At 41.1% G+C, this 15,067-nt stretch overlaps 1 protein-coding gene across 3 annotated transcripts in view; it reads right to left on the minus strand.

Moving 5' to 3' along the window:
- Positions 1–1,000: 1,000 nt before the first annotated feature.
- The window catches only part of RFX4 (regulatory factor X4), an 87,659-nt gene continuing 73,592 nt past the window's right edge, over positions 1,001–15,067 (minus strand). For all 3 annotated transcript variants that reach the window (XM_010410480.4, XM_010410479.4, XM_010410481.4), the window contains 3 exons: positions 13,821–13,983; positions 11,282–11,420; positions 1,001–2,559 (listed from right to left, as the gene is read on the minus strand). In XM_010410480.4, coding sequence (XP_010408782.1) covers positions 2,287–2,559; positions 11,282–11,420; positions 13,821–13,983 — 575 coding nt within the window. In that variant the 3' untranslated portion in view covers positions 1,001–2,286. The remainder of the gene's footprint in view (positions 2,560–11,281; positions 11,421–13,820; positions 13,984–15,067) is intronic.

The following is a 15,067-nucleotide window of genomic DNA, read 5'->3' on the forward strand; positions in this document are numbered from 1 at the left end:
CCCAGAGGTTATGATGCTCTCCTGAGCTGCTGCACTCCCCGGCCTGGTGCACACCCTGTGACCTGAAAGCTCCCATGCTTTGTGCTGCTGTGGTGGGTTCCGAGCTGCAGTGGCCCAGGACGAGTCCTGCTTTCCCTCGCAGCACTTCTCATGCAGCTGGTGATGGTGGCCTATGTTTCACCAATCTATATACTGCTTCCCATGAGCGTCTACTTTAAATTTCAAAGCCCTCGTCAGGAAGCAGTTCAAAAGTAGTTGGCAGTGCACATTCAGATTCCTGAGGCATCAACACAAGTTTCTAAATTAATTAAAAAAAAAAAGGAAAAGAGCAACTGTGGAAGCTTTTTTTGAAAAAGACTTTCCAAGCTCTGTCTGACTGATGATGTTCTTGGCTCTTTTTTATGAGCAGCTTTGTGGTGCTGCTGTTGGTCAGAATTCTCTCTCCCAGGACGTTGCGGTTCTCCACCCAGAAAGGTTTTAATATTTCTGGGTCTCACACTGTGTCCAATATCCCTCCTCTTTTCCAAACAGTCTGCCTGAGCTCTTGAAATCAGGGTAACGGACTTGTCCCCAAAGGTGTTGAAGGATATGGAACACTTGTATGCAAAAATAGTCTCATTTTCTCCTCTCTTTCAGTCAATGGGGATTAGGCTTCTTTCGGTTTAACAATTTACTATAAAAAGCAGACAAAGTGCTTCTGGCTTCCCTTGAGTGGTGCTTGGACTCACCTCCACCCTGATCCTTCCAAAGACCCAGCCTTGAGTTACTGGTCAGTTCTACCCACAGACATCTCACCAATGCATCTGGTCCTAGGGGGGACCGTGGCAGGTCACGATCACCAGCCCATCAGGTAAGTGGAGGTGCCTCACTCATTTGCCACGAATTGGACCTGTTCTCAAGTCCTTCCTTGGATAAAAACATACATGATGACATCTAAGATTTTTTTAAGGTCTGCAGCTTGTAGAAGTTCTTGTATTTAAGTAAATTTAAACAGCATCTATTTAATTTCAAGAACTTTATTTGGGTGTGAAAATCCCTCATATATCTTGCACAACTGTACAAATAACACTTATGTCCATTTTAGGCATAAACATGGTTATTGTCACACTGGGTGCTATCAAAGATTTTATTTACAAAACAATTACTAAAATGCCTGTTGTCATATTTCCATTTATTTATTTCTTACCCATAGGGTAATAGGTCCACCATAATTGCTTGGTGTGTTTTATAATACAGAAGGAAAAGCTATGTTAATAAAAACTAACAAAAACTCACAAATAGCTACAAATCTGACAGAAAATGTCTAAGAAAAATTCTCCCCAAAATACAATACATTTTTCCACACATACACAGTACAGAATAACTTCAAAGGCACAGCTTTGAATTTTGCTTTTGTAGACGTATAGAGAATTATCACCATGTGAAGGAATTGAGAGAACAGTTTCATACCTGTCAATAGATAATTAAGTGAATAATCATGTTTGCATTGTCATTTTCTTTATATAATTGCTTCATATCATCATCATATTTAACATATGTGGCTCTGAATCCAAAATCTTCCCAGTCCCCAAGTCCCTTCTTACCTTGTCATTACTGACCAGAGAAGTTAGATTTTTCCAGATTGTGCAAACTCAACACAAATACATATATAATAAGAACAATAGTCAACTTAAGGCAGTGTATAATTCAATGCTACATGTCTTTTCTTCTCTTTTGTAAAGATCAGACTTAGTGGATCGACAGAAAGGTGCATCAATATACAAAGTTAGATGTAAACTGAAACCTACAACACGTGTCTTTTTAAGGAACCAGATAGAGGAATTGATATGAATAAGTGATGACTTGGCAGAGTGGTTTCTAAGGAATGCATTAAGAGCTTAAAAGAAGAACAGATGATGGGGTTTTGCTGAGGGTGAATTTCCTGTCTTTAATTCAAATTATAAATAGGTCCTGTTCCAGTACTTTTTTTTGTAAGACTCATTAACATTTGTCAATAAGAAAGGGGGCAAAAATGGCTCACTTAAATTGAGAGCACACAGGGTTGGCCCAGAATTAAAAAAGGCACAGATAGGCCCAAAAAGTGGTCTAGAACAGCACAAAAGTATTTTTCGGCTACAGGAACATTCAGTCATACTGGTCTGCAATCTGCCCACGTTAGGAACTACATTACTGCCCAGGATCTCTTCCATTTTCACCTCCCTTGAAGAATGTCCATGAAAAGTCCCACCCAGCATGAAGTTTTTCTAACTCTTGTACGTGTGTGGGCTTAGCTGATACCAGTCATCTTCATTTAGCCCAGCCTGTGGTGGCTTCCCCATTGATGTAGGCAAAGCCGGGAAAGTGTTGCATGTGCTCGTACTCAGAATTCCTGCGTGTTGTCAAGGGCGTGTACATGTCACTGGAATTCCCATATCTCGTGGAGTGCATGGATGAGCTCGTGTAGCAGGAGTTGGCAGCTGGGACCTCTGGCCAGCGCGGAGTCACTGGTGTAGGATGCAGCCTGGGAGTGCTGCTCATCAAACAGGGCTCCATTCTTGATGTTGGGCCATTGAAAGGGTACTAAAATTAAAAAAAAAAAAAAAAGAATCATTTGCCACATACTGCATTTTAAAATAAGGCTGGTGGTGTCACAATTCTGTGTTTAACAAAGCCAAAATCATGAGTGTTAGCAGCTATCCAACAACAAGGTATCATACTGAAGGTGGAATACCAGATAACCAGTGTCTGCTGTAAACCAAAGTTTCAGTGAGTCTCGCAAAACAGTCACTGATTTTAAATATTGAATTAATTTATCAAGATGTACCTGGGAGCAGAAAAATAGATTGAATTAATTTAATTTTTTTCTCCCACTTTCACTCAAAAACTTGCTATTTACTGAAAATCAGAATATAAAATGCCCCCCACTTGTCCTCACTCAAGGGAGTTTTGAGGAAGGAGAGCAAAAGAATCTTTATTTCTGGGATGGTGCCTTCCCTTTAAAGTGTTCACAAGACATCCTGACAGTTTCTGCAGGAAAACAGTATGGTCTGGCTCCAGAGCCAGCAGATAATTGGACGATTTATGGAAAGAGGCAGCAGGAGAAGAATCTCTGTATTCCCCAGCTGTTCACAGTGACACTTGGAAGCAGAAATCAAAGAAGTTTGACAAACGGCTTCCACTAAGGAAGGACAGGACAGGAAGGAAAACAGAACAGCTTTTGCCCTCTATAGCCACAGAGTGCCCAGCAACAGAAAGAAAATTGTGCTTACGAGTGCTTGCTTAACATGAATTTATTTATGTATTGCCTGTCCTGCAGGAGCAGATCATCTGTGTGCTGTGTCTGAGGAACGGCTCTCCCTGTGTTGTCCCCCTGTTATCCATCTGCATCACAAAGATGGTTAGGATCCCTGCTCCCCTTGGCCAGCCTTGTATCTTCAGAGCTTCAACGTTTTACATCTTTATACCTTTTCTGCAAAAAGTGTCACATTTAAAATTTCGATATCTTGGGTTGACACTGTGGTATTTCTTTAACTAGAAAGCTGTCACCAAAGCAAGACTATCACCACTTCTGACACTTACAAACCTTGCAAGTTGCATGCCAAAGCTTTCTATGGCCGTAAAACCCCTTCCCTCTATTTTGGAGGGTTATGGAGAGAAAAGCTGGAGTAGGTGTTCCTAGGAGGGAGGGAGCAGAGACTCCCAAGGGGTCTCATTACATTACTCCACTGTGGATGGGCCCGGGGTTAATCAGTTGCATAAGCAACTCTTACATAAGCCCAAGGCAATTACAGCAGTGTCTCCATGAGGAGACTGTGCTGTCTCCCTTCCTACCACAGCCAGGAAGGCAGCTCAGCCTTGGCAAATGTATTTGAACAGTTCACAAGCCTCAGGCAGCTCAGGGCCACACACTGGCCACTCCCAATTAGAGAGGAGAAAAAGAAGACTTTTTTTGACCAACATACTGTAGTTAGTGATTTAGTGTATTCCTGCATGTCCTGGGGAGGCAGGCCAGTAGGTAGATGAAAGGGAAAACATCAAAGGTGTTACCTAGCCTGTATACTTCCCATCACCACAGAGGCTGGATCTACCTGGGCCATCGCAGCTGCTGATGTTTAACACCTGAAACAGGGTGTTAAACTGCAGCACCACCCTGGAACATCAACACTTCAACACTGGTACTGCTAATCCAGCTGCCAGAATAAGCTGTCCTGGCAACACTGACAGCAGGTCTATACAACACCATCTAAATTTCCATCTTCACCCCCGAGAAAGGTTTCTCAGTAGGAAAGTTCAGCAGAGCTTACCTAATGAGTGTAAAAAGCCCTATATTCCTTTGAAGGAGAAGCAAGTTTTCAGACTTGTTGGCTCTCCAAAAGCTTTCATTGAAGATGAGAACTTCCAGTGACCAGCAACAATAAAACTCAAGCTTTGAAACAGTGTGTGGCCCAAGCTAAGAAGTTTCTTCTTTGTCTTCAGCAGCATTTTACTTGATACAAATTACTGTAGTCTTTGCCTTTGTTATCCATTGGTCTATACTTGAAGTCACTATAGATTCGTGTATTAAAGAGTGTACTTACAACAGGGTTAACCTAGATTTCTGCCATAATACACCAGTGATTCTCTCCTGTCTTCTTCCCAGTGAGAGAATTGATCTATTCTGTTGTTGACCATAACAGAAGCCTTTGCTATCCTGACTCAGTGCAATTTTCCTTTGAGGTTTTGAAGCAAAGGTTGTGACTTGCAACAGGAGAATTATTTGCTTTCCTATCCCTTACAAATGCCAAGAGAAATCCCTGTCTTCTGCTAGGATAATTTGCCATCTGAAAATCTGTAGACTGCAAAAAAGTTCACCTATGATCAAGAAGAAGAAAATGAACTCTGGGAATATTGTGGTGGGTCTCCTTGTTGTACACAGCATTATGTGGGGAAGCCACATTATGTCTTTTGGTTGTTTGGAACCACAAACCCTGTGCCACTGAGCAAACAAAATCTTGGCTCCCAGATTGAACTTTGGGATGCACTGAAAAAGAAAGATACTCCTCCTCCAATGTGCAGCCCAGAGGCCATGCTTAGGCTTACTAAGAAGGCAGGGGAATGGCTGTGCATGAGGGGACAGGATACAGTGTGCTGCTTTTCCTTTTCATCAAGCACACCCAATGCAGCTGTGTTTTTGAATGTGTCATGAATGTAAAAAGAATAATTGCTTGAAAATAACATGGACTCCAAATATCCAGTATTTTACAATAAATTCTGTTATGACTGAATGCAAGATGGAAAGTTTTGTAATGGTAGGTCAGCTAATCGCAAATGACTCAGTGGCTTCTTTTTCCCTACAGTGAAGAGACTATTGAAAGACAATATTTTTAAAGTACTCATTGGCCCCTGCCTGACTATTAACTCACCCAATGAAGCATCTATTCAGCCTTGTTGGAGTGTCCAAAGCAGAGCCATCTGGGCGGATGCCTGCCCATGCTGCCTGAATCACCTTTCACACTCTACATCCGGTTTAATGAAGAGTGCTTAAGCTGAACTCAAAACACTGGGGCCTAGTGATCTTTGCCAGATATAAAAGCGACATTTGTTGGAGGACTCTTGACAGGAAATTACCATTTTCTGGGTTGACTCACACTTGTTACTACTGCTGCCATTAGACCTAAACAAGAAGCCCTTTAAGCCTGTGAGACTTTGAGCAGATTATTTTTAAGGCCTTGCCCAAAAAAGTAAAATTAATTCAATTTCTTTTAGTATTATTTTACAAAATACAACATTAAATATGTCTTCCCATGAAGCAAAGGCTGAGCTTCTGCAGTGCAAGGATGGAGAGTGATCTCTTCATCCTTATTCTCAACTCACCAACCAATTATACATGGAAGTGAAAGGTTTCAGTGTCCAAACAGCAAAATGTTTTCCTTATGAATGTGGCTCTGACTTTACATTGTATTAGCTCCCACTTTTGCTGAATGCTGTAAATTATTTTTGCATGTTCGCCACTACTTCAGGACTTGCAAATAACACATACCAGTAACTACTGAATTGTGGAGAGCTGGCTATAAACTAATTTCACAAAAATATGCTTAAATCTTATAAAATGACAGAATTGAAACTATTGATTAATTGCATCTGTATAACCCTTAATCTGACCCTTTTCTCCACAAATTGAACCTTATTGAATCTGTTAATTAGTCTGAGTGAAACTTTGAAGTCCATCTAAGCGATCTTGGTACTTTTGGGAGTGGCATTTGGAGCCTCTGAAAAATGCTATTTGTAATTATCTCAAAAGAAGTTAAGACATCTGTTTCCTGTTGCATTCAATACATAATTACTCCAATTACATGCTAACAGTCTCGAGGCCGTTGTGAAGCCATACAGTTGGGAACAATGACTCTTGCTGCATGGGTGGGATTTGGGCAGTATTTTTGTCTTTCTGTCATTACCAGCTGTTTGATGACAGAGTGGTTATTGGGGAGGGTGCATTACTCTTACTGCATTGGTACAGTCATGAGTTTATAATGTGTATGTGCTGGAAGACTAAGAACTTTTCCCCTTCTCTTTTTTTTCCAAAGTAGATGGGCCAGAATAACATGAATGGACACTAAAGCATGGGCTTTGTCTGAGAGAGGATTTCACAAAAACAGTTACTACTGTCTTCAGTAAATCCTGCTGCTGAGGTACATGAAGGGAAGACACAGTTTAGTAGAATCGTGGCATGCAATATTTTACAGAAAAACTGAGTAGTGCTGCATGCTGCACCCCTGAGAAATTATGTGAGACCAGTGCAGTCCCCAGAGCAGTTTATGAGAGTCAGGGTACAAACATTGTTTGAAGTTCCTTTAACTATGGCCCAAACACAGTGCTCTGGGCCTCTGAGAGGTGCAGACCTGATCTACTGCTTAACTGCAGCATTTTCCAGACTGATTTCTTCTGTCCAGGCCATGGAAGTAAACTACGATCTTCATAAATGCAGCTTAAAGGCAGCAAAAATAAATAAATGGATAGGTTCATTCTTATCTTTAAGGTAGGAGTTGCGTGGTACAAAAGGAGAAACATTGCTGTGCTGCTTCTATGGCTGTCACCTGAGATTGACTGTTTGGAGATGGTTGTTCCATTTTGGAAGTGGCAAAGGAGAAAAGGTAAAATGAGGCTGTGTTTAGTGGGGCATCTAGAAGTGATTCCCACATCTAGGTGACTGATCTGGCAGGTTCTTGGCTGAGTCCCTCCGATCTGCTCTGAGATCAGGTTTGCACAGAAAGGCTGGAGGGGAGCTCCAGCTCCATCAGGTTCCATGCTCAGGACAACTGAGAGAACAGGACATTCACAGCCTCCCCAGACTATGCCTGCCCTGCAGTCCTTGAATAACTCCTGTGCACAAAGCACCTGTCACAACAGAAACTAAAGAGATGCTAACACTCAGCTCCAGAGGAGAGATGACAGGGAGGAGGTGAGGATGGAATGATGCAGATCTATAATGTCTTAAATGGTCAGAGTAGATAAATGGGAATTCATGAATATTCCCTATTCTCATCATTCAAAAAACCCTAGGGCACCCAGTGCAATTATGAGATAACAGACTTAAAATCAGCAAGAGAATGAGTGTTTCATGCAACCCCTGGCAAAGTCTATATGTACAAAAAAGCTCAAAGACAGAGAGTGGTTTGCTACAAAAGACATCATTCCAGCTGCTGCTTCTTACTCAGGATATCTCTAGGTTAGCTCTTGCCAGAGGCATCATAGCTATGCTGGTGAAAGGACCACCTTCTACTTACCCTACTTCTAAGACTTCCTCCACACATCTGTTTCTGGTCACTGCTAGAGATAAGACCTGGATAACTGAACCTACAGTGTGACTCACTACAGCTACACATAGGGTGCTTACCCTTAATGATGTGCATCTTCATATGTTACCAGATATGTTAAAATGTGTACTGCTGCACATTTCTCTAATTATTCTTCCTACTAAAAGTGTTAGCCTTGAAATTTACGAAGAAAAATTACTGCAGCATGAATTAGTTTGTGTTTAAGGAAAAGGTAGAACTATATGAATTGAAATACTTTTGGATAGCCTGAAAGAGGATTAAGACCTGTCCAGCCAGGGTGAACGTTGCTGTAAGATAAGATCTGTTGCACAGATAAAAGCTGTGCTCAGAAGCCAGTCAAGCCTCCCCTGTGGAGGTGAATTAGGTGTGACTTTGTGAAGGGGTTACCTTTGAAGGAGGTAACTCTCTGCTAAACTCAACACAGGATGATGAGACCTCTCAGAGGCTTTTAGACAGCGTTGTCTATTTCCTACCCTGGCATCTGGTACCTAAAACTGCAGAAGCAGAGAACTGATGAAATAAAGTGTCAGTACAGACGTGTTTATATACACACACACTAAACTGTCCTCTTCTATATGATGGTGGAGTAGCATCAGAGTATTGTGTGCACTCCTGCCCTATGGCTTAGAGGATTAGGTAGTAACAGATCAACCTGTAGATCATTTTTCATTTGTCTGCCAGGCTCCTGGCCAGTAAGCCAAGACAAGAAATGAGCAATCAGGCCTGGAATTACAAGTAAGGACCTGTTCTGAGGATTATTCACAGATGGTGAGGGAAGAAGGAAAAATTAGGGTTAAGACCAAGGTTTGAACAGACTGTTCCTGTCATCCAAAAGAGTTGTAGCCATCAGTGGGAATTAGCCTATACTGCCAAGACCCCCACCTGCACTTTTCGAGAGCTGTAACAAAATATTTAATAGTAAATAGTAAAATAGTAGATAGTATAACATATATGTCTGTGTGACTTCTTCCTCAGCACAGTCTCACTCTAAAATTCCAATGACAAAATCAAAACTCTTAAACCTGGAGTGTGTCACTCTCTTCCACAGAAAGAGGTTGGACATGAAGTTCTTCAAGACCAAAATAGTTATTTATAGCTGCAGCTTAAACCTCACCTCAACTACATGTCACCTGTTTTGGCTCAGACCCTTGTCTAGGACAAGGGCTCTCCCTGAATCCATTTTTGTAGAGGAGAATTTACCACACACACAGAGCTTTTTTTTCTTAGGAGTTAATCCCTAGACACTATCCTAAAGAGCATGGTGGAGTAGTTGCTAAAGTTGAGCCAAAGTTCTATATTTGGCCAGAATGTAGATTATAACAAAGAGTTCTTTTGAACATTGTGGTCAATGCCTCCTCTTCTCAGCTGATTATACTCCCACAGCTCTGCACATTGCAGCTCCTTTTGTTTCAGTATAGTGGCAGCTGTTGATATATTCATTGTAAATTTGGCTTCCTGTGTTTTATTTTGCGACATCATGAGTCCTACTGCAATTCCTTCCAATGTGTTCCCTTCACAAAGACCACTAGAAAAAGAGAAGTTCCTAACACCTTCTCAGGGACATCTTATGAACTTTTTTTTTTTGTTAAAAGTAGCTAAGAAAGGACTCATTATCAGGGCAGGAATTTTACCGATGCTAACTTAGCTCTAAAAAGACTGTCAGCAAATTCTGTATCAAACTGTCAAAGGCTTTTAGATAATTCTTCAAAAGTAAGGTTCCAGTTTGTAGCTCCTCTCAGTACAGAACAAGCACATTGATAGGGTTTTGTTGGCTGTGTCCTGCTGTGCAGTTTCATCTCAGTTTATAAGCAGCATGAGAAAGAACATTCTACATAGAAATTGAAATAATTTTCCTTCAAAGTGTGATCATTAAAGCGTAGCTGTTCTTCATATGTGTTCAGGACAGTTCAAAGACTAGCAAGAGAGGAAAAAATGATCTGACATCTGCACCTGTAGAGACAGCCTACTACAGTATGAAAAATACTTGCCTGACTTCAATATTTGCTACTGTTTGCATACGACATGTTAACCAGGACATGAGTAAACTAAAAATGTGTTGATCTTGATTTGCTTTACTTGTTTCTTGAGATAACAGGGTAAGACCCATACTGAAAAATGGAGGAAAACAAACTTGTCCAAGGACACTGCATTTAAATGTTCACTCACTTTCCTACTGAAGATACAGCAGCTGCAAAAGCCCTCTGACAAACCTGGATACCTCATGTAGTCTGACAGACCAGGTGCTACACAAATGGGTGAGAAGTTGTAGCTTGTCCTTTCCATAAGATAGGGAGCCATTGTTGAGGTGCTCCAAATGAGCATATTGGGTTTGTACAGATCTCAAAAAGCTTCAAGGAGATCAATACCATTATTCTTATCTTACAGCTAGGGAAAATGAAGCATAAAAAGGAGAAATGACTCCTCTAAGATCATGTGTCAGACTGATGCCAAAGACCAGAATGAGATGCAGCTTTTGTGTGCTCTGTTTCAAAGCACTACCAAATTCACATCTTTGCATCCAGTATGGAACTGTTGCAGTCCAGCAATGATAGTTAAGCATGGCAGTCCCTGATATACTTTTATAAATTTTATAAATATTTTAATAAATTTTATAAATTTATAAAATAAAAAAATTATATTTATTAAAATAAATAATTTATATAAATTATTTGTTTTAATAAAGAAATAATTAATTTATTTTTATAAATAAAGTGTAAGTGGTGCCACACGGGTGGAATATCCCAATGCCATCACCTCCTCCCTGTATCTGCCCTTTGCTAATCTTCCAGGAGAGAGCCCAGAGAGCAGCTGCCCACACTGAGGAAGCACCAGCTGCATGAGGCACTAAAGCCCTCCAACAGTGGCACTGCTCTGGAACTCTTGCCAGATCTGATCTTCACATTCAATCTGGGCTGGCTCCTACTGGCTCAGTTTCGTGAGGTGGAAGAGTTACTGATATAATTTCTCAGCACTGTAGTAGGAGAGTATAGGATACAGATTAAACAGCCTCTGCAATGTTGTCCTGAAATTATTCAAACTATATGCAGAACTGACTGTTTTGGCAATTTCCTAAACAGGGGTATCCTCAAAAGCAGAGACCCCAGAAGAATTCACTATGGCCTCTGCATATTCAGCTGTATGAAAACACTTTTGTTTCTTCTTGGGGATCTCTTCCTGCTCCCAACACCTAAGAATCATACAACTAGTTATATTCGTTTTTGCTTTAGCTACTCCATAAAACAGAAACACTTTCCATGATCCAGACTGCTGGATTTTAGAGTTAATATTTTATATTCACAATCTAAAGCTACATCTGATCTCCAGCAAAATGAAAAGATACCTAGGTAATATTAGAAGGTGAAAAAAATTAGGAGCCATCAATATCTAGACAGATTATTGATTCAGACAGCTAATATGCTGATAAATTTACAAAGTAAATTTATTTTAAATGTTGTAACAACCATCATCAAGTAAAAAAAGCAAATTACCTGTGAAGAGCTTCTGTGGTAAGCTGAGTAGTGAAGTGGTCCAGAAATAGCAGTATCATGTGGTAAGGATGGATACTGACTCTGCATTGGATGGGGATGCTGGTTGCTATAGCTACCATAGTTGTAACTTCCTGTGTATCTAAAATACATCAAAAACCACTTTTAGTATGAACAATGATTTATTCCCACTAATCATTCCATGACTTCTATGAAACATACCATTGTTTTGGAGGGGTTTTTCTAATAGGAGGATGATATTTTAAATCTTTTTCAAAAAGGTATTTTTCAGCTCAGATGGGAAGCAGATGCCACTAGTGAAAGTGTGTGTCCAGCACAACAGCAAATAGAGAGACCCAGCCTGTTTCTGTGACTAATTTTGAACTGCAGACTCAGCTCCACACTTTCTGAGGAGAAAGTGTCTTTCCCTTCTATTGTTATCTAATGCCATGTTCCCAGTAAACTGCTATCCAGGCTGAGGAAGTATAGTAAGCCCTGACTTGAAGAACTACGACAAGTTCAGCTATCTCCTTGTACTGCAGTCAGATGTTCCTTTTTTGGGAGGGAGAGAAGTGAATTAGTTTGAATCTGAAGCATACAATGTTCAGCTTTAGCACAGTCAACTCAGTAAGAGAGTGGGATGTGAGATTGGAGAACCTGTCCACTTTCTTTTTGATTCCCAGCCTCCTGTCTAGGGACATCCAGGGGCAAAGGAGGGAGCAGTTTCCTTAGCTATTGAGTCAGTGTTTGTTGGCCACCATTGTTTGGACCATTCGCTAGCAGAAGATGCGTGGACACTTTCTGCAATCTCCCCATCTTTGTGAACATGTGAACATCTGATCTTTGTTGTCTTTCAGAAAAGTTGATTCACCTAGAATTAAATGTTTCCTCAAATCACCATAATCCATCTAACACCAGAGGCAAGGGATTTCTGCAGGAACAATAAATTCTCACATATATACACACACATATATAACATAGACACTGCCTTACTGTGGTCTGTTCCAAGTCTTGAATACTCTTAGCTCCCAAACCTCTGTGCTGCTCTATTTCTGCCTCCACCAAACAGTCATATTTCTGGATAAGAGGAATGTTCCCTTTCTCCTTATCCAGGTTTTCTCAGTAAGGGCTTAGCAGTGACATTCAAACAGGTATCTAAACCTAATCACATCCAAGATGGAAGAAGATGCAGGGTTCAAAATAATCTACTGATACCCTTCCAAACAGCTGAGAGTCTTTCACACTGGAAAAGCACTCCTGCAAAGTTAATGAGTTTGCAACAAGACTGAGGGACACAGCAAAACCTTTTGAAACTCTTGCATCATGGCAGCAAACGGGCATTTGCTAATCTTGCTGTATTATCTGTTCCTTCTCCATTGATTAGTTTATGATTGTTTTTTTTCATTATGGATATCTATGAGTTATGCACTGAATCAAATGAGGATGGCACAGAAGAAGTGCTGCTTAATGAAAGCAGCACTGAGAGCTTTAGTGTCTGAAGATTTTCCAGATCAAATAATGTTACATAAATTTATACCTGTAATTATTTAAATTGAGAGCCTTGAGCAGATTTTGGTGATGGAAAATATTAGGATGTTATGGTGATAATGTGTCTGTATCTTCAAACTGTGGACATTTTTTAATCTGCAGGTTAACAGTAGTCATTGAATCACTGAGGCTGGAAGGGACCTGTGGAGTTTATCTAGTCTAACCCCCATGTTCAAAGCAGGGTCTACTAGAGCAGCCTGCCCAGGATTGTGTCCAGATGGAGTCTGTACATCAGCAAGGATGGAGATTCCATAGCCTTTCTGGGCAACCTGCTCCAGTGTTTGATCACATTTACAATAAAACAAGTTTTGTGTTCATTTATGCTTAAGCAGAATTTCTTGTACTTCTATTTGTGCTTGTCCTGTCATTAAATACCACTGAAAAGAACCTGTCTCTGTCTTCTTATCACCCCCCACTGATAAGACCCTCCCTGAACCCTCTCTACCCAATGCCAAATAACCTCAGCTCTCTCAGCCTCTCTTGGTATGACAGATAGTCCAGTCCCAAAATCATCATCAAAGTGGCCCTTTTCTGGTCTTACTCCAGTATCCCTGGGTCTGTCTGGTACTGGGGAGCACAGGATTGGATCCAGATGTGGTCTCAGCAGTGCTGAGCAAAAGAGAAGGATCCCTTCTCCTGAGACATGGTATAGTAGGGTTGTTCTCTAGGCACATTTAGCTTTTTAAAACATGGCACAGGAAAACAGGAATCAGAGAAGAAATCTACTGAAGCCTTCTCTTTTAGAAAATATCCTCCAGGCCTGCTGTGGTTTTGAATAGAATTAAATGAGATTATAAAACTAAGACTTAGTATAATTATACAATAGCAACAACAGCCAAAGAATTATGATACCAGCATCTTTGCAATACAGACTTAACTGTATCAAGAAACAGCTTTTACTGTATTTCAAAAAAACATCTAAGCAGAAGTTCATCCAAAACCCACCAAAAATACATAACCCCCACTTCCCCCAAGCCACTGAGAAGCGCCTTACCCGTGTTCTTCTCTGTGGGGATAAACAGGTATGCGGTGTGTGACAGATGAGGAAGGCATGTGTGGACTCCTCATGCAGGGCAGCTGTTGGGAATTCTCTGCAGGCGACCCAGCAGCTGTTGTCACGGTGTAGGTGAGTGACCAGGTGTAGGATTGCATAGCCCCTGCAGGCAGAGAGGAGCCAAAGGAACACAATTAACACGGGCTGCCATCCACAGAGGTGCCATGCCTTGAGACAATTATAGGAAAACAACCGAACAGGCAATGGCCATGCAAAGTGCACTGACAAAAGTGAACAAACCGGTCATATCTGAGGCATAAATATAAGCATACGTAGATCATTTGGAGCACACGAGGATCCAGAAGAATGAAACATATCTGGAATGGCTCACACTGTGGACTTCCAGTGTGGTGTTGAAATAATTTTGCAGAATAAAACAAAACCCTGGAATAGGACTTAGAAATGGAAGAACACCAGCGCTAAGATTTCTCAGGCATGATGCACCAAACCCTGAGGTCTCTCTCACATGGAGAGGGCTGCTGGTCTGCTCAGCTCTGAGGCCTGGACTGAGGCAGGAGGTATGATCAGAACAATGAAGGATTAGAAAAAGATGGGTGCTATGCAAATAAATCTCTTGAATCCTTTTGCAGTTTGTACCTGTTCCACCCAATTAGGTACCAGCCCTTGTAGTGGCAGCACTACAAAGATCCCCAAATTATAACAAGTAGATAGATAGAAATAGCCAGGTCATTTCCTTCCTGCAAATAATGTTTCTTTCTGGCTTTTTTTAGTGGCAGCAGAGACTGGACTTAATTTATTTTTGTCATGTAGAGCGTTTGTGGGAACAGCAAAGCAAAGAAGTGGGTTTTCCATTTTGCTTAGAAGGTGCTGAGTTTTTTAATCATCCTGATCCCTTCCAGGCAGGAACTCCAGTTTCATGAGCCAGCTGCTGAGAAACCTTTGTCCTTTGCACACACCCCTTTCACTCAGGAGGCTGACAGATCCATTGTTCCAGTATAACATAGCTCTTGCTGGAGGTCATGACCATACTGGCTGAGATTACCCTGCAAATGAGGACCAGAACACTGAATTTAACCCAATGAGAACACTGGTTTGGGGGGCTCTGGGCACTCTTGACTCTTTTTCTTTAGCTAAAAGGAATTGCAGGAGGTGACTCAGTTTTTTTCAGTATGGATTCTAGGACTTCCTGTAGCATGAAAGGGCCTAATTCAGAGGGGAAACGATTG

The sequence above is a fragment of the Corvus cornix genome, chromosome 1A, assembly GCF_000738735.6.
Source record: "Corvus cornix cornix isolate S_Up_H32 chromosome 1A, ASM73873v5, whole genome shotgun sequence".
In the NCBI taxonomy this organism is placed as follows: Eukaryota; Metazoa; Chordata; class Aves; order Passeriformes; family Corvidae; genus Corvus; species Corvus cornix.